General features: G+C 41.3%; 2 protein-coding genes across 2 annotated transcripts; one reads left to right on the plus strand and one right to left on the minus strand.

Annotated features, from left to right (window-relative positions):
* Nucleotides 1-6,471: 6,471 nt before the first annotated feature.
* On the plus strand, nt 6,472-21,179 carry LOC108028567 (gamma-aminobutyric acid receptor alpha-like). Its single transcript, XM_017100474.2, has 5 exons — nt 6,472-6,886; nt 8,401-8,468; nt 9,359-9,662; nt 19,755-20,120; nt 20,224-21,179. Exons 1-5 carry the CDS (start codon nt 6,472-6,474, stop codon nt 21,159-21,161), a joined length of 2,091 nt encoding a protein of 696 aa, XP_016955963.1. The 3' UTR covers nt 21,162-21,179.
* Nucleotides 11,203-12,380, minus strand: LOC108028566 (protein new-glue 1). Its single transcript, XM_017100472.3, has 2 exons — nt 12,204-12,380; nt 11,203-11,932 (listed from the first exon to the last, which is right to left on the minus strand). Exon 2 carries the CDS (start codon nt 11,622-11,624, stop codon nt 11,304-11,306), a length of 321 nt encoding a protein of 106 aa, XP_016955961.1. The 5' UTR covers nt 11,625-11,932; nt 12,204-12,380; the 3' UTR covers nt 11,203-11,303.
* Nucleotides 21,180-21,540: the final 361 nt, after the last annotated feature.

Raw genomic sequence — 21,540 nt, forward strand, 5'->3', positions numbered from 1 at the left:
CTGGCGGTGGGTGGGTGCTAATGGATTCCTGAGCCGGGCGGCTGGTGGGTGGCATTGTGGGTCAGGAGGGCAGCGCCGCAGGCTTTAGTGATTTTGCGCCTTTTGCATGGTGCCTTGCCCCATCTCCGCCTCTACCCTGCCACCCAGCGAATGCTGCACCATTCAATCTTCTGGCCTGGTCACAATATCATTTCGGCTCAGTCTGCGTTGCGCGCTTGGCGCGTTTTGACGTATCTCCGAATCTCCGCATCTGTCTCTGGAAATCCACTCGGTCCCCGCTCAGTTCAGTTCGATTCGGTTTGGTTTGGTTTTTGCCTTGGTTGGTTGCTAGTTTGTTTATTTTCGCCGCTCGTTGTCGCCGAGACTGTCGTTTGGCTCTGGAGATTTGTGTGTATTTTCGGTACGATTAGTGCGGATAGATTCGTGGCAGCTACGAGGGCTGAAAAAACACAGCTGGATATGAGAATTCCAAAATAATCGTGTTATTTTTGTTTGAAAAGGTTGCAACTTATCCCAATAAAATAGGAAAATCAAAACAAAAACGAAATCAATCTTTAAAATCAAATATATATAGTGCAGTGCTTTCAATTTACCAACAGATTGAAATTTATTTGTGTCATTGTGTGTTATAAAATGAGATAAAGAAGCATAAAATAACCAGATTATTTAATTTCACTTTTTTTTAAATTCAAGCGGTCTCTAAATTAAAAAAAAAAATTAGGAAATGTCGTTTTCATACTTTGTATACTTTTTATCTCTTTGCGTATGCTCATTTTTCAAAATATTTAAAGCTTTGTATATTTAAACAAATATTCTGTTAGTGCAAGAATATTATTAACTGTATATATGTAAGCTACCAGTAAATGAAGAAAATTAATGTTTATCTTTAGTCACTAGTATTTTAATATTCTCTTAATCGTAATTATAGTTTCAATACGATCAATCCAATTTAATACTCCAGATTTGGCGATATTGTTTGTCTGTCTTTATCAAAAAAGTCTTTTATTTATTACTCAGCTTTGGGAATAACAACAAACCTTTGTGCGACGCAAACACAAATCGCAAATTCAAAACTAAATATATTTAAAAGGAATAATGGTAATTAAGCATCAAAAGCAGTACACTCCATTTGTCCCATAATTGAGATAAATATATTTATATTTAAAATGTAATGCTAACTTTCGTAAGAAAAAAAACCGAAATGAACATATTAAGAATCAATTGAAATGTGGTCATCCGCATTGGGCCAACAAATGAAAAACTCACAATGAACCACAAATATGACATATTCGATAGAAACAAATAAAACAACATGAAAGTGAACTGCAGAACAAAAACAGCGTTGGATGGCGGAACTGTAGAAACTGAGTGCAAATAAAATGCAATTATCGCTGATTTAAACGGGCATTAGAGATTCATAAATTTTCCATGAGCACCACATGGCCGCAGGGACGTGGGTGGAAAATTCACTGCAACACCCGCCAATAATCCACCAGAGGATTTTGGTAAACCAGCAGAACGAAAACGAACTATTAACAAAAACTATTTACTGGGGAAATTGATTGGGCGACGGCATCCCGATGTAAAGAATTAAAGATTAAGAACAATTTCTGAATCTGGCTTGAGCTCATGACTTAAGTAATAGGAACTTAATGTTTCTTTATATAAATTTAAGTAACGTTTGATTTCTTATTAAGTTACTTTAAATAATATAAATATGTTCGGATACTTCCAGAGCGTATAATACAACGAAGTCCAATAGATAGTTTTAGAGCTAAACTTTTTAAAAACAGATGCTTATTTGTTTTTAAGCATTAGCAGAATCGAGCAGAATTTAGCCGGAAATTTAGGTACATCAATGTTAATTCTAGTGAATGTAGTTCTGAAGCACCTTGATTACCATAATTTATAATTTATTTCTAATGTTTAATCTATTTTCGTTCTCGTGAACTTAAGTCATATCAGAACGGTCTCGTGCATTATCGTACAGTTTTAGGCTGACTTAGACCAGTTTTTTATTCCAACTTATTCTGCTATCCTGCCTTTCAAAGGCTTTTATCTTTTTTGGCAGATTTTGCATTTTTTGTTGACGCCGCTTGAGGCTACGAAACATCTCTTAAATAGAAAAATGCAAAGCATAAAAAGCGTCAGTTGGGGCATCACACTCTTGAGATTTACATTGTAAAGTGATCCCCTCGCCTCGTCGTCTATATACACAGTATAGTACATGATGCGGGCTCACAAAAAACTGCATTTAAATTAATTGAATTTTGTAGATTTTTTTCGTCGAAGGGCCTGTCCAAGGGCCCCGGATCCGACCATTCTGTCCTTCGGTTCTATTGCTCTTATTGAATTGGTTTGGGGATTTGTTGGTTGACCCACAAGTCAAGATTGTGGCGTGTCTGGTGGGGCAGGCACCACAAGTTTACTTAAGCGCCGTCCGAATGCGTTTTGTGTGTCATTATTTCAAAGGGGAGCGCAGTGGCAGGCTCTTCCATTTCCATTTTTTGTATGCTCTTCTGCATTTGTGTTCATTAAATTTGCAAGTAAGTTGAAATGTTTTTGTTTACTTCCACAACTGCCCTTGCCAGGCCTGACCAAATGGAATGTTCAAAAATTATAAATGAGTTTGCGTTCCCATTAGTCTGATATGGCAAGAGTGCCCAAATTGATGGTTAGATTCTACAAGACCCAATTTCTGTGGCCCTTAGAACTATCAAATAAAACGGTTTCATTAAGGAGAATCTTTTAACAAATCTGTTCCAAATCCCGCGCTTACATACTACTGAGATAATTCATATTAAAATATTTTTTTTCATTATAACTAACTCTTAATCAACGCTTAAATTATTCTAAATAGTTGCTAAATTTAAAGTTACAATTTTCTATATTCTTAAAATTGACCTAGTTTTGGAAAAATCTGTATCGATAAATTGAAATTAGCCGTTTCAGCTGGAGCCTGGGTCCTCCAAATTGGTAACTGAACAAGGATACCCACTTAGCAAAGACAAGAGCAAACATTTGTGCATTATAATGCCCCGGCAAAAGCGATTCAGCTGCATTTCACGCTTCCCTAATCCTCGCCAGCTCCCTTCGACAAACATTTCCACAAAACGTGAGCTAGTTGGTGAGGAATATCCGTATCCGTATCCGACAGGGAGCAAAAGCCAAGGGATGCTGAGATCGTGAATTCCGGGGACTGGGAACCGGGCACGTGCTTGTCGCTCAACTGTAAAATAATTAGAGCAATTGCATTGGCCTAGGGCCATAAAGTTAGTGGTGGGGCCATCGCAACCCATTGCAGCCAGCGAGCTGACCGCAGAGGCGAAATTTTTTGACTTTCATTTAATTAGAATGCGATTTTAATGCTACTTAGGTTAACTGAAAAACTTGCGCCATCATTCTCGTTCTCATTTCACACGCAAGGCCGCGTGAACTAAGCTGCTCACACATATATTATTCCGTATGCATCCGAGGGCTGTGGCCAAATTGAAACGCTCATCTCATTTGCAGGCGAACAAATAATACTGCCACCAGCCTGCTCCCGACTTCCCATATAAACCACCTGCTGCTGGCGCTTCCGATGAGCCACAAAATGTAGTGGGACGACCCCATAATGCCCCCAAAGATAGGCACCAGATGCCAGGCACATCAACAATATAAGAAATTCTTTGTAGTTTAAGGGGAAATCCGGGACTGGGGGTACCCTTTACTTCTGGCCCAAAATGTATATTTTTGAAAAATTTGAAACATATTTATGTGGTTAGTTTGATACTTAATATAATATTTATTACCTTTTCCATTCGAGACCAATTATGTTATAATATAAATGTAGTAAACCTAAAGACTAGGCAAGCATTTTTAAAATATATTTGTGTACACATTGATTTATTTATATTGATTATTTATATATTATATATTATAAATATTGACTAGGTGCAATTTAGTACGTATCAAAGCTCTTACTGAGATCTGTGCTACTCTGCATACCCTTCATTCCAAGTGAACGCCTTTCTACAATGCATTTCCTTTAAAAAATATACGACAAAATATTCCTTTAGCAGGCAAAAGGGTATTAAAGGAGGGATGGGGATTCGGGGAAGGGTACCGTCAGCAGCCTTCAAAAATTGAGTGCAATTTCGACGCTGATGAGAAAATGCGTTGAACGTGCTCAAGTTGTTCTCTGCCAAACCGAGGAAAATGGTTGGCAAGGCGAAAGTGGGTATTCCTACATTTAACTTTAACCCGTTCGCAGCAGTTAACAAAGGGCGTGGAAAACGAAGGCGGCTAAGCAAGAAATTATAAACGAAAAGGATGCTTTTCGGGGATGTCGGCTGATGTTTGTGCTTCTGACAGCAATTTGCTTGTTTGACGCAACTTGGCCATCAAAAAGCATAAAGTGAAGTGTAATTAACAGCCGAATAAAGGCAAGTATGTGGCTCTGATTTCGTGGTGGACAAAAACTGAATTTATGGGACGGCTGCTTAGTTAAGGACAAAAGCTGGTATTAAAATGGGTATTATATTTCGAGGAAATGAAGCAAGCCTAAAAAAGATGTTTATTACTTCCAATTTATTTTGAGCTTAGTAAATTTAGGAAACAACCTAATTTTCTTGAAAAAGATGTAATTCCTAACAGAAATTTGTATTAAAATATGTCTATTCTCCACTTTGGAATTCATCACAATTGACGAATTATGGTTAAAGTTCACCCGAGTGGCTTGGAAAATGCCAGGACATCTTATTGGCCTGAAGTGATGGCTTGGATTTCCAGTGTGACAAATCAACTAAAAATAATGTGAATTTCCTTCAGGCCAGGCCGTAATTAGCTGGCACAAGCGTCTAATCCAGTGGCAAGTAGCATTGACGTCGAGGCTAAATATGCAGGAGATGCTGGCTGATAGCAGACGGCCGACTTGAAGGCAACATCCAAGTGGCCGAGGAGCACTCCTCAGTATTGAAAATAGTTATCGCAACCTGGCCCGGATGTGGCGATGCGGGCAGAGGTGGGCACCCTGGCCGGATGTCGGCATTGGCCAATGACCATGCATCAAATTAGGTTAGTGGGTGAGACATAATTAAGTTATGGGGTCGCATTGTTTTTCCTACTTTTTTCGCATTATTGAGTGTGATGTTGTCTTGCTGGCTCGAGGACATCGGACTTGGCCACCTCCGTCGGCATTATTCACTCGCCGCCTTTGACATTTCCGGTTGATTTTTCATTAACGTATCGCCCGGCTGACGAGCTGGTTACGGCAGCGGCATCGGATTCCGAGTCCCGGGCATAGTTGATCTTAATTACTGGCCATCTATAAAGCCGAAGTTCAGCCAAGATTAATTTTGTATTATGCATACGCTGAAATATTACGCCAGAGGCAGTCATAAAGTTTACACTTCGTTTTTTTCGCCAAGTGGGGTCATTAATCTTCGACGTCTCCCAGAAGTGCAATTTTTGAAACTCAAGAGTACGCATACGCAGTGTGTTTTCATTAAAGCATGATATTCGTACAGGATCTGGTATGAACTTATACAAGCTAATGCCGGAGTGTCTTAAGGGTGATACAAACAGAATTGAAGAGAATTTCCCAGAGAGCTTACAAATGAAAAGTAAATTTCTTAATGTTACGCATACGCCGTGTGTTACATATAGGTAAGAACTTAAATAAATATAATATAAGTATAAAAAGATTGACAACGTAGTAAAAACTTAAAAATTACCTAAATAAATACAAGACAGGAATGTTAAGTCTAATAATCTAAAATTTGTTTGCCTGACTCAAACCAATCATTGTGTGTTTCAGAAGATAGAAAATAAATTGCAATTCGTAAACTGCCAAAGCAATGTATCCGTGCACATAAACTAAACGATAAGAATGGGTCATAATTAAAAATCAATTAAATCAAATAATCGCCAAACGCAAGGAACTGTGAATTCTCAACTAGCCACGACCTCTAATCTTAATAGTATATGGCTGATGGCCGATAGCTGAAAATGCCGCTGGCTAATTGGCCAATCAAAAACTGCCAACAGCAAGTCCAACAAGTTTGAGCAATTAAAAAAATCTAAGAAAACTCATCGCAAAGGAGCCGAGGACACGGGCCAAGACAAACGGAACTAATGCCCGCCTGAAAGGAATCTCAGAAATTAAGAAGAAAGCGCTTCATGAAATTGCTCTCGACCCGAGTGCAACTTCCGGTGAATAAATGAAAATAAATACGAGCTCAGGCGAGCCAGGAAAAAGGCACTGTCATCAGCAGCAGCCGGACCTCTAGAATGCGAATTTTAATGGCGATGGGATTGGGAGTGCGAATGGTAATGGGCGTGGCAGCGGGAGCCAGGGGCCAGTTGGAGCAGTTGGAGCGACAAAAGTTAGACAAACGGATGTGTAGATTAGACCGGCAACAACGGCAGATGACTTGGACTGAACAATAGTTGCAGCCGGCGAACAAACAGCAAACAAAACCGAACAATATGTGCACAATGCCAGCAACAACAGATGCATCCGGCTCCGGCGATGCATCAACTGACCTCATCGCAGCCAGGAGCCACTCCTGCCACCAAGGACGCCGCCTGAACTTGCGCATATTTAAACTTTTGATTAGCTGCTGCCTCCTCTCGCTCTGCATTTACCCAAAGGCCTGGCTCTTGTCCATCGGCCCCGGACCGGGATCGGGATCGGGATCCATCTGGGTCTCGGCCGACAGTATCAAGGGACGCGGCGATGCCCACCGCCTGGACGAGATGGGCCCCCACTCCCACTCGCACACCTCCTCCGGCTCCCTGCCGTCCTCGTGGCTCACTCAGAGCAATAACCATGCAAATATATCGGAGCTGCTGGACAATCTGCTGCGCGGCTACGACAATAGCATTCGACCGGATTTCGGGGGTGAGTACCTCGGGGGAGTATTGTCCCAAGTTGGAACTTCCAACAAATATAAACAGGATTGCTTTGAGAAAAGAAAAATAAAGTCAGCTTGCGTCTGAGTCCAAGGAAAAGGTTTATCAAAGTGGCCACGTAGCAATCCATTTACCACTCTTCAAAAAACTTAAGCATAAAGCTATTTCATAAGGATAGGATCTGTTGGAGTTAATAGGGGCGCATTTCCAAATATTATCTGATTGAATTCCTAAAGCTAGCACTGTTTTGATATATGATATAATGATATATGATAAACAAGTCTTTGTACTTTCTGAAAAGTATGATAAAATATGTGGCTGTTCTACCTAAAGTTTCTTCGATTACAGAAAATCGGTACAGAAAATACTCCCAAATCGCTCTGTCTGCCCCAAATCTTGCGTTGTTTACCCTTTTGACTCTGCCCCCTTCCCTGGTGTAATCAGCATAGATTCGCAGATTTTCCGCTCAACGGAAGCATTTAATGAAGCGGAAATCGCTGCGAGGCGACACATCACTCTCAGGGGGCACCAAGGTGATGGAGCCGCCCCTGATGATTGCCTCGCAGCTTATTTGGTAAATAGTAAGTGTCAAAACCGACAAATATTTACCTACATACAAACAATTTTATTGCTTTTTCCGAGGCTCTCAAGGATTTCCCCCGCCCGAGAGCGTCGCCCAAAACGGATCAGCGACTCGATTCGTTTTCAATCTTGCAAATGGTCGAAGCAATAAAAATTTAAATATTTCCGAAATTTAAAATGCCATCCACTCAATTGGGGGAATGGATTTTGGTTAGCGTGGCGAAAATCGTTTTCGCTCTCCGGCTTAAGACCAAATTACATTGTTTTTAACACTTCATTAAGAATGGGCCGTGACACGCCCCTCGCGCGCCCTCGTCGTGGGCGCCAGCTGGAGTGGATTCAAAGGATACGTGGCAATGCACATCCGCATCCGGCGAGCGCGACGCATGTTTGCCGAGCGGGCTCAGCAGCAAAGTCATTAAAAACTGTTCGCATAGGCAAAATACAAAAAATTCCTGGGGGCTCGGGAGGAGGCGAATCTGGGCCCTGAAAAATTGCATATTAGTGCAGAAAAGCTAGATAAAAATGGGCGGCGGTGGGGAGTGGTGGCGGATCCAGAGGGTTTGGGACTGTCTGCGAAGCGGCTTAAGTGTCATTGTTCACACAGAGGAGCATTTAACATTTTCATTTAGGGCCTGCGACTCGCATATGAATATTCATAGTCGAGCAAAACCGATACGGAGGGTACGGGGATTATATAGTTGGATTCCGTGGCCTTCAGCTCACAGAAATCCCATTTTCCATAACTAAACTGGGCTAGGGATTAAATAGTCAGTGGAATCAAGGTAATTCTTTACAGCTTTGCGAGACACTTTAAGTGCTTATCTTAATCAGTATTTTTGCTTAAAGCAGTCCAATTAAGTTTTTGAATACTATAAAGTATATGTGAGACTACAATGCTTACTTAATAATTGGTTTTAGGTCCTCCAGCAACAGTCGAAGTGGATATTATGGTTCGCAGCATGGGACCAATATCAGAGGTCGACATGGTATGTACAATTTAAATGTTTTCCCATAGAGTTTTCAAATGGTACTATTTGGTTAAAGGCATTTTATTTGGCATTTATTTGCTCATTAAGTTTGTATTAATAATGCTTAATATACTACAGAGCAATATATTAAAAATGTCAGATACTAAAAAAATAATGTTTTAAAATTTTAAAAATAAATTTATGTGCTTTAAAGCCAATATATTTTAGAAACAATTTTTCCCGCATGCCAACATTTTGTTAAAGGAAATTTCAGTTATTATATTAACCAGATACCAACATATTATTAGAAGAAATATCAACTAGAATTTTTACCAGATACCAAATTTGTAACCCGCTGCATATTGACAGAATGGACATAGCTTACTCTGCGGTCACATTTTGACCAGCTTTTAACTTGAAAGACAAGGCTAGGATTCTGAGTGTGTCTGATACCTCACAATCTCTCTTTTACAATTCAATTTGCACAGCCGTTGCCAGCCTTTTTTATTAATCTTATTAAATATACTACCCAGTGACTCAAATGTGACAGATACTAAAGAAAATTAAATGCCAATATATTTTAACTAACCATTTTTTTATGAAATGCTATTTAAGTTAGTATTTTTACCAGATGTCAAAATGTTATTAAATGCAATTTTATTTAGTATTTTTACCAGACACCAAATATGTAACATTTTACTTGATTTAAACACCCGCTGCTTATTGAGAGTATCGAGATAGTTTACTCTACACATTTAAATCAGATTTCAACTTGAGAAACAGGTCTAGGATTCTGAGAGTGTCTGATACCTCACAATCCGTGCCCCACAATTCAATTTGCAGAGCCGTCGCCTGCCTGACTTGCTCGGCCGCCTGCGATTCTGACTCCGTCTTTGCCTCCTTTGCAGACCTACTCGATGGACTGTTACTTCCGCCAATCCTGGGTGGATAAACGTCTCGCGTTCGAGGGGGCCCAGGACACGCTGGCACTGAGCGTCTCGATGCTGGCCCGGATTTGGAAGCCGGATACGTACTTTTACAACGGCAAGCAGAGCTATTTACACACGATTACCACGCCAAATAAGTTTGTGAGGATCTATCAGAACGGACGCGTTCTGTACTCCAGCCGGCTGACAATTAAGGCCGGCTGCCCGATGAATCTGGCCGATTTCCCCATGGACATACAAAAGTGTCCCCTGAAATTCGGATCATGTGAGTACCGAGGAATTGCGAAAGAATGCCAAGTGGCCATGTGGAACTCAGCGCTGCAGCACGAGTATAATTATGCATAATGGCTGCTCATTGCGCTTTGATGTGATTTGTTCTCCTCGTGTCGGCAAAATGTCCACTTGTTGTTGGGTCCGAAGGACAAGGAATCTGGGCTGGGGATTACGCTGAATGCCATGACATTGGATGCGATGCGGTGGGATGGGATGGGTTGGGATTGGATTCGAGGAATCGCTGGCGACAAGAAATGTGAAGTGAGATGTGTTTTGAATTGAAGGGGAAATGGAAATGAAAGAAAGAAAGAAATGGCACAAGGGCCGGAAATATTCAAGTGGTTCCATGCGTCTGAATGCTGGAAGCGGATTAGATGAGGTAATGGTTTAATGGGACATCCTAATGTGGTTGGAGATCTCTGCGCAGCATTGGCTAGCTGGAATTTCTATTTTCTTCTTTATGGTGATGGATTTTTGAGTCTGCTTGGGACTTTGGTTTCCCAAAGTGGAGGAAACAATACGCTCTTTCCATTTAAAGGCGTTACCTATTATTTTTCAAATACCCTCTTTAAAGCCGTGCGCCATTTAAAAAATAATCGTTTTCTTCAAGAATCGTTGTTATATAGAGCGTGACTCTGTAATGAGGAAAGCGAGAGTCTGCTGGCCAGTGTAAGTCCCAAGCAGGCGCGGCAGTCCAAATGGGGGAGTAATGTGCCATTAGGGAATACCCTTACCTACCACCTCGCACCTGGCACCGGGCACCGGGCACCTGGCTCTGGTGCAGCTCAAGTAGTTCGTATGCAAAAGTGAGGCGCTTTTGTCCGTGTTGACTCACATGCGCCGCTTTTGAGTCCATTGTTCAAAAGTATGTAAGTATTCTTGTAATTGGTCTGTAAATTCGCATATGCATTGCATTTAGCGCATGTCGCCACCGTGCGAGTAGCCGCCTATTAAACTTGGTTGGGTCCGAGGTGAAAATAGAGTAAGGTAATGGCCCCAGGACGCATCCTTGAGTGGCGCCGGCGTGTTTGGGCTGTTTGGCGAGGGTGCGCTGTCCACAAGTACAGAAAGTGTGCGGTCCGTCACATTTGTATGAAAGTCCTTCATGCCAAGCGAGCGACACGGTATCCTTTTGTAAATTCGAATCAGCGATGAGGGATATGTTCCTAAAAGATTCATGATCAGGCATTCTTGTAATGAGAGCCGCTTGACTGTGTTTCAAAGTCGGGGATGTATGCTAAGCCCTTTAAGGATTTCATACATGTATGTTCACATGCAAGACATTCCATAGTTATTATTAAATTACAGGCATTTGAACTCACAAAAGTAGCAGCTGAAGATTTTAATAATTATACTTCCCAAACTAAGCGCACAAATTTGATAGTTGTAAAGCACCTGGCTTTACCATTCAGCATCCATTTAGAGTCGACGTTAGTCAAAAAAAAATAAATAAGTTTTAAAAATGTTGGTCTTTCATCCAGAATCTTAAAACTTACCCGATTTTCAAAAGGCCCTATATAAATACATTATTTTTAATGGTTTTTATGTAATGTAGATTTATTCATTTAAACAGTTACGCTTTTTTAAAATTTTTATTAGCTTGAAGCCGGTAAACCTTTTCTGACTTCGTCCTTTAGTTGGCCGTCCTGCGAACTCGAACGACCACCCGGCGGCGGTTGACTCCGCTCTGGGATTGTCCCGACCTCCGGCGGCGTCCTCCATTCCGGCGGATGACCACGCGTCTGATTATGACTCGTCGGCGTCGGTGCTTCTTCTTCGTGGCGGACGTGGTGGTGGTGGTGGCTGCCGTGGTGGTGGTGGTGGTGGCTGCAGTGGTGGTGGTGGTGGTGGTTGAGGCCTCGGTGGAGGTGGTGGACGAGGCGGAGGAGACCTGGCTGATCTGGAGGATCAGCACGGCCAGGACGACCAGGGAAAAGGCCAGGAGGGAGCGCATTGCGATGGTGTTCTTAGTGGATCGGGAACTAATGTCAGTGGGCCGAAAGGGTTTAAATTTATAGTGCCTAGAAGAACTCTAGCCAAGCAAACACAGATGGGTTCTTTCAGAGTATCTATGGTTTTTGTTACAGTACCTTTCATTATTTACGGCGCTTTGTTGATACTGTTTACACCAACTTGGACGTAAGTGGAGTTTTTGGTCTTACGTAAACCGAAAGATACGCATACTTCTTTGTTGTTGATGGTATTTCTTCAAAGGCGGTTTCTGAATTGGTTAATCGTCGTATATACTGTGACTGGCATGCTCTATTATTAAAAAGAATGCGAGTAAATGATTTTATTACAGGGAAGACAACATTTAATTATTTTATCAATTAGTAGAAAGTAGAAAAAATTTTAAATTAAAGAATAAATTTCCTGACTATTAAAGTAGCAGTTTCTCTCTTAGAATTTACATTTCTGTAAAACAAATTTTCTGCTCTTCGTTAGCACAAATTTGAAGCGAGTTTTCTTAATTTAAAATTTGTCTTACTTTTGAACTGTTACAAACTTTAAGCAATTAAATTAATTCACTTACCAGAATCGATAAACACCGAAACCTTACACTACATGCAACCGTCATAATTTAGGTGGTGCTGTGCACGTATTTCCTTCGGTGAAGGAACCACATTAAAAACAATAGTGAAACAGTGAAAACCTCTTATTTTTTGGATTGGGTTACCTAATCTGCCTAGGTCAATCCCAGTTTAGAAACTATTCTGTAAAAAAACAAAAAATATTTAGAACAAAGTTAGGGGTAAGGGGTTGTATACACTTGCACCACGAAAAATAGTTAGATTACATTGTTTTTTTAATGAATGAAAAGCGTTATTTAAATTCCTTTTTTTTGTCCTCAAAGGAAATAGCCTTAACCTTATCTTTACATTTTTTTTTTTAACAAATAAAAATAAACGGGAAATGCAATTGATAAGTTAAATTCATTATCCTGTCGCTAAGCGAAGAAATTAAAAATACCTTTTCATTTAAAAAATTGTTTGTTCAGCACCAAGATAACTACTCATTTTGTAAAATCCAAATAAAAAGCAATGCGATGCAAGGGCCCTTAACGGTCCGATCCGTATGAGTTAAGGTGTATTCATTTAATTTTAAGCGGATAAAAGTGTATAACCCCTTTAAATATTTTAAATAAGGCAGATTCACCATAAATATATCCACTATTACTTGCGGGCGTCGAGATATTCGCACGCTTTGATCATGGACAAAATGTGTATAACTAAAATAAACAAGATACATAAATAATAATTAGACTCTGATTATAACAAAATTTTTACGACTTTTAAAATAAATATCTACAAAGATCCTGAAAAAATCATTAACTCTTTCTCTGTGGACAGCGTTTACGTAGTGACGAAGCGCATCAGGAGGGAGTGCGAAGGCGACTACTACGACTCCCCAAAGAAATGAAAATCTACAGTTATCGTCATCGATCAACCAATTTAAAAAACTAAAAGAATTGCACACCAAGCCTTAAGTAAAACCAATTAATTTGGGAAAAAAAGTGGTGAAAGTGTATATGTGAGGATTATTTCCACCCCTATTAAACTAGTTGTATTCTAGTTTAAAATGACGAAATTCGGTTGCCAAGTTCACAAATAATACGCAAAACGAGATTTTGGGGGATTCTATTCTCAAAAGCGGCATTACCGATTTCGGGCTAGCATTAAAGTGTATACACATTGACACTTTTTTACATTCGACACGCTGTTCTTCAATATGGTCGGGATTAACTGTACGAAGATATAAGGCATGCCAAATGTAAAAAAAAATTAAGAAAATCTATTTATTTAGTAGATCGTATAATAAATGTACGTTAAATGTGCGATCGTCACATAGTTTTTACCTCCTTAAGAGGTGTTTTTGTTTGATTCTTAATTCAAACGGATAAAAAATGAAACGGTGAGACAAGACTGCTGCAGGCTTATTATAAAGGTATTCATAGATTTGCGAGGTTTTTTTTATAGCCCAAGCTGAAACAGGTCATTAATGTGTTCTATTGAAAAATTACATAATAAATTATTTGCGACAAATGTATTGTTATGTATGTCATTCCAAATACAGCTATATTAACTTACCTAATGGGAAAATCCAGCCAAAGTTACATATTGGAAAAATATAGCTGAGACACTTTCCGGCCCTTACCAGACCGATTTTATTCTAAAAAATTAACGAATAGTTAAAATGGTGGTTTAATAAAATATAACATATACTTTCCTGTCGCACTCCAGTCTGTAGAAGTTTCCCAGCAATAATGTATGACAAGGCCTCCAGAACAGAGAAAGTCAAGAAAATGAAATTAAATATATATGAACTAAGGGTATATCGCAATAATTCTTCTGTCACAAGGACGAAATGTAGTGTGAAAAAAAGAATGCCTAAGCAATCAAGTGCCAGGAAAATAGACCCCACAACTATGCAAAAACATGCATAGAACTCGACACAGTCTTGAGGAGATTGATTATCAGTACAAGATTGACACATTGTTTTTAATATAATTCAATTTATAATGTAGGATTGTAAAATTTTGATACTCGAAGTGTTTTTAACAAAGTGTTCAGAGTATTGTTTTTATTAGATGAGCTATTTGAAAAAGCCTTCTGAGTTTGGGCAAAAAAATTAATGTTTACCGATAGAACAGGAACACACACTGAACTGAACAAAATTAAAATTTACACAAACCATTTCTAGATTACATTAGTTAAATTTTTTCGGAATAAATTATTTTAGTACAGCTTACTGGACCCATGTGCACGAATTATAAGTCCTAATGACCTAAAAGGCGATCTGGAGTAATAACTATACGTTTGTTTTGCACAAAAAACATACAGGTTTGTTCGCGCTCTATAATTGCCATGGCTTATTTAAAATAAAACAAAAATTGGGAGTAGATAATAAAACGATAAAACGGTTGTATTGCTTTCCAAATCCAACATAATATTTTTGGTCAAAACCGAAATTAAAGTGGAATCGATTATTCAAATAAAAATAAAAATAAAAAGGAAGAACTCTATTGTCGAGTGCCTCGACTATGAGATACCCGTTACTCAGCTTAAAAGAGCAAAAGGGAAACGGAAAGCGCCACTTACCAGCTATTTCAGTATATGTTATGTATGTTGTGGGCGTTAGAGTGGGCGTGGAAATATACGAAAATCATAGGAAAGTATGAAACAGAAGAAAGGAAGCGTTTTCGACGAGGCGGAGGAGACCTGTCTGCTCTGGAGGATCAGCATAACCAGGACGACCAGGGAAATGGGCAGGAGGGAGCGCATTACAATGGTGTTCTTAGTGGGTCGGGAACTATTGTCAGTGGACCGAACATTTATAGTGCCTAGGGGAAGTGTTTTGCTCCAAGCAAACACAGATGTGTTCCCTGGGAAAATCTATGCTTTTTTTTACAGCAACAAAAGTATTTACGGCGCTTTGTTGATATTGTTTACACCAACTTCGACGTAAATAGAATTTTGCGCTTACGTAAACCGAAAGATACTTCTTTGTTGTTGATGATATTTCTTCCAATTTTTCCCAATTAAAAAAAAAATCGAAATCATTACAAGGCGGTTTCTGAATGGAAAAAACGTCGTAAATACTGTGACTGGGAAGCTCATTATTAATAAGCATTAGAGTTTATGACTTTTGTACTTTTTTCCTGGCTAAAGGCATATTTTGACTTGCAATACCATTTGTTGCTAAACTAGGTGTTTCTGCTTTAGAATTTATTTTTCTGTAAAAGAAATTAAATTAAGCAGACAAATTAAAATAAAAAAAACAAAAGTATTTATTCTACTTATTAAAAACACATTAATACAAAATGTATGCAAATAAATGGCTGCTAAGAACATAATACAAAAGTGTAATTTGACTTGCGAATCCCATTTAATTAAAATGCTCAAATAAATCTTTCAATTTACTTAAATTAGGCAACAAATCACTTGTGGCTTGCTTGTCATTCCTATTGGAAAAATTATTAAATTATTATTATTCCTATTGGAAAAGTTCCTAGAAAAATATAGCTGAGAAAAATATAGGATTCCGAGTTTACTCTTTATATACGTTAAACACACAGTTTAAGTACGGGTTATAAAAAATACAATGTTTTCTTTTTATTACATGGACTATTATATCATCGCCCAATATAAAAAGTATTATAAAAACAGTCCTTATTCTCATACAGAAACGGGTCTTCAGGACTTTAAGAAAAATTTCCATATTGCTTTTAAAAAGGATAAGTATTTTTATAAATTGGAGCTTTCCAACCTCGATACTCGCAGTGTTTTTAAACAAATTTTTTTGCAATTGAAGAGCTATTTTAAAAGACCCCTGAGGTCGGTTAAATCGTTTCAGCGAAACTCCTATTCTAGCATTAAAACCGTAGGAGCCATAGTTTTAAGCTTTATATAATTTGAAATCAGCAGTAGTGCAGTTTGTATCTGCACGCAAAATCTTTAGTCTCTAAATCTTATATCACAGCGTTCACACGGACTGACGGACATGGCTAGATTGAATAAATATATTTTACTATCCGACCCTATAAAATATGTATTCTTGTTATTCTTGATCCATTTTGTGCTTCAAATTCCATTTGGTAATCCTTTAAACTCATGATATCAAAAGCATTTTCAAGATATGATAAATCATGATTCTAAAGTTTATTTGAAATAACCATAAACTTGATAACATCTCTCACACCAATTTTTATGTAATGTCTCAGTTGGCCGTCCTGCGAACTCGAACGACGACCCGTCGGCGGTTGACTCCGCTCTGGATTTGTCCCGACCTCCGGCGGCGTCCTCCATCCCGGCGGATGACCACGCGTCTGATTATCACTCGTCGTCGTCGGTGCTTCTTCTTCGAGGCCTCTGTGGTGGTGGTGGAGGATTCTGTGGTGGTGGTGGTGGTGGCTGCCGTGGTGGTGGTGGTGGTGGTTGAGGCCTCGGTAGAGGTGGTGGACGAGGCGGAGGAGACCTGGCTGCTCTGCAGGATCAGCACGGCCAGGACGACCAGGGAAAGAGCCAGGAGGGAGCGCATTGCGATGGTGTTCTTAGTGGGTCGGAAACTAATGTCAGTGGACCAAGCGGGTGTACATTTATAGTGCCTAGGAGAAGGCTCCAAGCAAACACAGATGTGTTCTCTCGGAGTACCTATGGTTTTTGTTCCAGTTACACTTCTTCGGGTTTTCTACGGTGTTTTGTCTAGTTTGTTTACGCCAGTTTAGACGTAATTGTAGTTTTTACTTCTACGCAAACCCAAGGGAAAGAAATTCGCATAAAACGTAAACAATAATATAATACAAATTGCCAATATTTAATACTTCAGATCTGTCTCGTAAATAAATTTAATAATTAAAGTAACAAAAAGTTTTTTTAAATTAACATTTTATTTTTTCTAATTAAAATGTAGTTCAAAAAATATATAACTACATTAAATATGAAACAATTAACAATACACAGGTCACACTATACAATTTGGCATAAAATTATAAAAGCTAGCCAGGTAAAAATCAAAGTTTAAAAGTTACTCGTAGAGTAAAGGGTATACTAGATTCTTCGAAATGTTTGTAACAGGCAAATGGAAGCCGACCCCATAGAGGTCGTCCGTCCGTCTGTTTGAACGCTGAGACCTCGGAGGGGGATTCTCGCCCTTTGCTCTCCATTCTGAAAGAAAGTGAAAAAAGATAGATTACGCATTGTTGAAAATACGCCATACCCCGAACCAGATCTCTATCTCTAGACAGTTAAAGGACCAAGCATTCGGGCACGTAATATTGATCGGCAATTTCCCATTAGTCTATGACTAACTTTTGTATGGCAAGGCGGTCATGTTAACATTGTAACTTAACTTTTATCAATTTTTATTTTGAAGCTGAGTAACAGGTATCTAAAAGTCGAGACACTTGTTCTTGACTATAGCGTTCTCTCTTGTTTTTTATTTGTCTTATACTGATGTGCACAGGGACCAGCCTAAGTTTGCCGAAACATCCTATAAACTTTTCTGATCGATGTGTGGAGCTTGCGAGTTATAGAGACAAAATGTTCCAAAATTGAAGTAAGATGTATGACTTGCATGAGGAATCGTAAGAAAAGTGAGGTTTTATGTTCATGTCTAATTTATTTTGAAGAAAAACACAGCTGTCCTGGGGGTCTAGCCCCTTCTGCGATGGCGTCCAGACCGCCGACAGTGGCCTCCGGTCCTAGTCCGTCCCCCCCTCCGGTGGCGTGACCTTCTTTCGACGTGGTTGGGTCTGTGGTAAATGATACGAAAGTGTCGACTTTTTTTCGTCGTCCTCTTGGTGGTAGAGGAAACTGAGCTGGCGGCAGCCGCCGCCGCAGCCCCAGTTGTGGGAGCGGCAGTGGTGGTGGTCGTGGTCGTGGTGGTGGTGGTGGTGGTTGTGGTTGAGGTAGTGGCGGTGCCGGTGGTCGATGCGGCGGAGACCAGGCTGCTCTGGAGGATCAGCACGGCCAGACCGACCATGAAGATAGCCAGGAGAAAGCGCATTGCGATGGGATTTCGTTCGGTGAATATTGGAACTGCTGCCCACAGATCAAGCGCCCGAATATTTATAGTCCCTTCTGAGCTGTAGAAACATTAGGTGCAGTCCAAATACAGATGTTACTTTGGGGGTTTGCACGTTTGCATTGCTTTCAGAATGTTTTGCTAGACAACTCTGCCTGTTTGAACAAAATTGGAAATTTCGCATTTTTTGCTTATCCGAATGTGCTTTATTTGTAGTTAAACATTATTTTTTATGGTGAGGCAAGCCCTGCTATTGCACCACTCGTTAGAGAATCCTCGTGCAAAAGTGCCAGGTTCAAACAAAAAATGCTGTTTAAGTGCTGTTTAAACTTACCGAATTGTACAGATATCAAGTTTATGATTCTTTTGGCAGTTCTGCATGCTGCAGTCGCACTTAATTACCATACCCCGAACCGGACCTCCTTCACCCCCAGGATTTCGCATAGGTTTTCGTCCTGCCCATGACATTTCTATTATTTTCCGGTTGCAAAAAATGTACACCTCCTGGCATTTGATGAATTTCCATCATATTTCCTCCTATTCAAATGCAAAACAGAAAGTTCCAAAAATAAAGGAACGCAGAGGTACTAGTGTACCATTTAGAGGCATTTTTGTTGGCAGGAAAGGTGTCCGCCCTCACCTCTCAAGACCTACTAACTGCCTCTGCAGCTTATCGCAAATGAACAAGCCGCCACCCGACCTAGAAATGTATTATTACTTCCGATTTGTTGTGAATAATGCTGCACGGAGGCAGTCAAGAATTCAATTACCCCTCTATCTCGGCCCCACTCCCCCATATGTACACTGACTGCCGCTTAATGTTGACAATTTCCCATTTGGTGCGAGCGAACTGAAAATATTGCCAAAGTCAGCGATTGGCAAACAGAAGGAAGGAGCAGCTTCGGCCTGGTGATGATTCGAAGGACGAGGCATGCGGATTTGGGCGGAGGGTAACTTATTCCCACATACGGCGCTCTGTTTGGCAATTTGTGCATTTCGGAGCGGCACCACAGCAGCATCAAAATAAAATAACTAAACCCACGTGAGGTAGTGATTGAAAGGCGAATATTGGGGAGGGATCGGTCGGTGGGTTCTGTAAACGATTGGATGAATGGATAGTGTAGCCAAATGCTTATCCTTTGAAGCGTAAGAGCTCCTACATATAGTGTTTTTTGATGCGATTTATTCGGCTAACTATAACTGACTTTAAGGAATCATTAAATGAAGGCACTATCACGGTTGTTAAACAATTAAAAAATTGGTAAAATTGCATTGGCTTTAGCTTAAATTGCTTAAAATGGCACTGAGGAATGGTTTAACTACTTATGTAATGCAGTTGACCATTTTTTGACTCCATATATACATTTTGATATCTCAATTTATGAATACTCTGGGCATTAACTTCAGATACACATCTCTAAAGGTCCTCTAAGCTTCGGTTTGCATACAAATATATCAAACAACTGAGTCACAGTTGAGTACTCCGCTGAGTTCCACATGCCACCCTTTCAATTGACATCTGTCCAAAATGTTTTGCATTTATCTGAAATCCACCGAATAGTTGGTTACACCACGTCCGACGTCATCTACCGGTGGAACAAAGAGCGACCCCCCGTGGCCATCGCCGAGGACATGAAGCTGTCCCAATTCGATTTGGTCGATTGTCCGGCAGGGAATTTAACGGACATCGTGTACAAGGCGGCGGCTCCCAGACCGCAACGCCGTCCATTCAGCAACAAGGACCCACCACGACCCACCAGCAAGGTGCTGACCACTTTCGCCGGTCCGGCGGCAAAGAACCAGCATGTCCGCGGCACGGGACTTAAGCTGGACAAGGGAGCCTTCGGCACCGGACGGGATGCCACCGGCGGAGCAGGGTCCTCCACCGGACTAAGTGGCACCATCACCCTGGAGACCAACCACCCATGTACGTGATGTACTTCGACTTACTCTTAGAACTGATTTTAATATGTCGAGCTTAAATCATAATTTTATCATTACTTGTATTCCCATCTCTTTATCCTTTTCAGCGGAGTACTCCATGCTGATGGTGAACTTCCACCTGCAGCGGCACATGGGCAACTTCCTGATCCAGGTGTACGGTCCCTGCTGCCTGCTGGTCGTCCTGAGCTGGGTGTCCTTCTGGCTGAACCGCGAGGCCACCGCGGATCGGGTCTCCCTCGGGATCACCACCGTGCTGACGATGACCTTCCTCGGGCTGGAGGCTCGCACGGATCTGCCCAAGGTGTCCTATCCCACGGCCCTGGACTTCTTCGTGTTCCTCTCGTTCGGCTTCATCTTCGCCACGATCCTGCAGTTCGCGGTGGTGCACTACTACACCAAGTACGGATCGGGGGAGTGCTACTTCATCATCGAGGAGCTGGACTCGGATTCGGGGGAGTCGGAGACGGAGCCACTCACCTCCGACTTCCGGGACAGCACAGAGTCCAAGATCTACGAGGTCATTCCGCTGTCCATGTGCGCCATCAGCATGCCGCCGCCACCCAACCGGCTGGGCATGCTCACCTCCAGGAACCGTGGGCCCCGGAACAGGCGACATGGTCTGTGGAGCATGAAGCTCCTGGGCCTCTTCGACTGGCGGCGAAGAAGAAAGCCGCCCCGCGCCGGCGACTCCGATGAGGAGGAGGACGACGAGCAGACGCAGCTGAGGGTCAACGAGGCCCCGACCACGTCCGCGGCAGCTGCAGCGGCTCAGGCGGCAGGACAGGCTGCCCGGATCAGTCCTCCGACCGGAGGCCGCCGCCGGATGTCCTACTACCGACGCGAGGAGATGGAGGCCCGCAGGAAGGGCAAGCGAACCCCGCAGTACAACTCCGTGTCGAAGATCGACCGCGCCTCGCGCATCGTCTTCCCGCTGCTCTTCATCCTGATCAACGTGTTCTACTGGTACGGCTACTTGTCGAGAAGCTCCCGCATTTTGGCCAACACGCCGGATGCGAGCACCTGATGTTACCTTTTAGCAATTTAGACAGGGTCCTCGAAGAAATCAAAAAGCGATCGCCGGCAGCGAACAGACCACTAAGGGGGATTGTAGTCGATGCATCCGCAGCCTCGCCCATGGTGATGGTGCACCGCTTACACTCGGCCTTTGGGAGAATGCGTGGGGGGAATATCTGTGGGGGGTCGGGAAAAGCAGGGGATGGGTTTAACTTTTCGGATTCAGTTACGCTCTTATTCTGATTTGCTACCAAACGTGACACCGCTTAATGGGATTTCTTTTCGCGCTAAATTGCTAAAGTACAGAAAACAGAGCTCAACTCTAACATATCAGAGGACTTGCTATACGGACACCCCTAAAATGCAGAGCTTTAGCCGTCTAAGTACTG

Source organism: Drosophila biarmipes, chromosome 3L (assembly GCF_025231255.1).
Source record: "Drosophila biarmipes strain raj3 chromosome 3L, RU_DBia_V1.1, whole genome shotgun sequence".
Lineage (NCBI taxonomy): Eukaryota > Metazoa > Arthropoda > Insecta > Diptera > Drosophilidae > Drosophila > Drosophila biarmipes.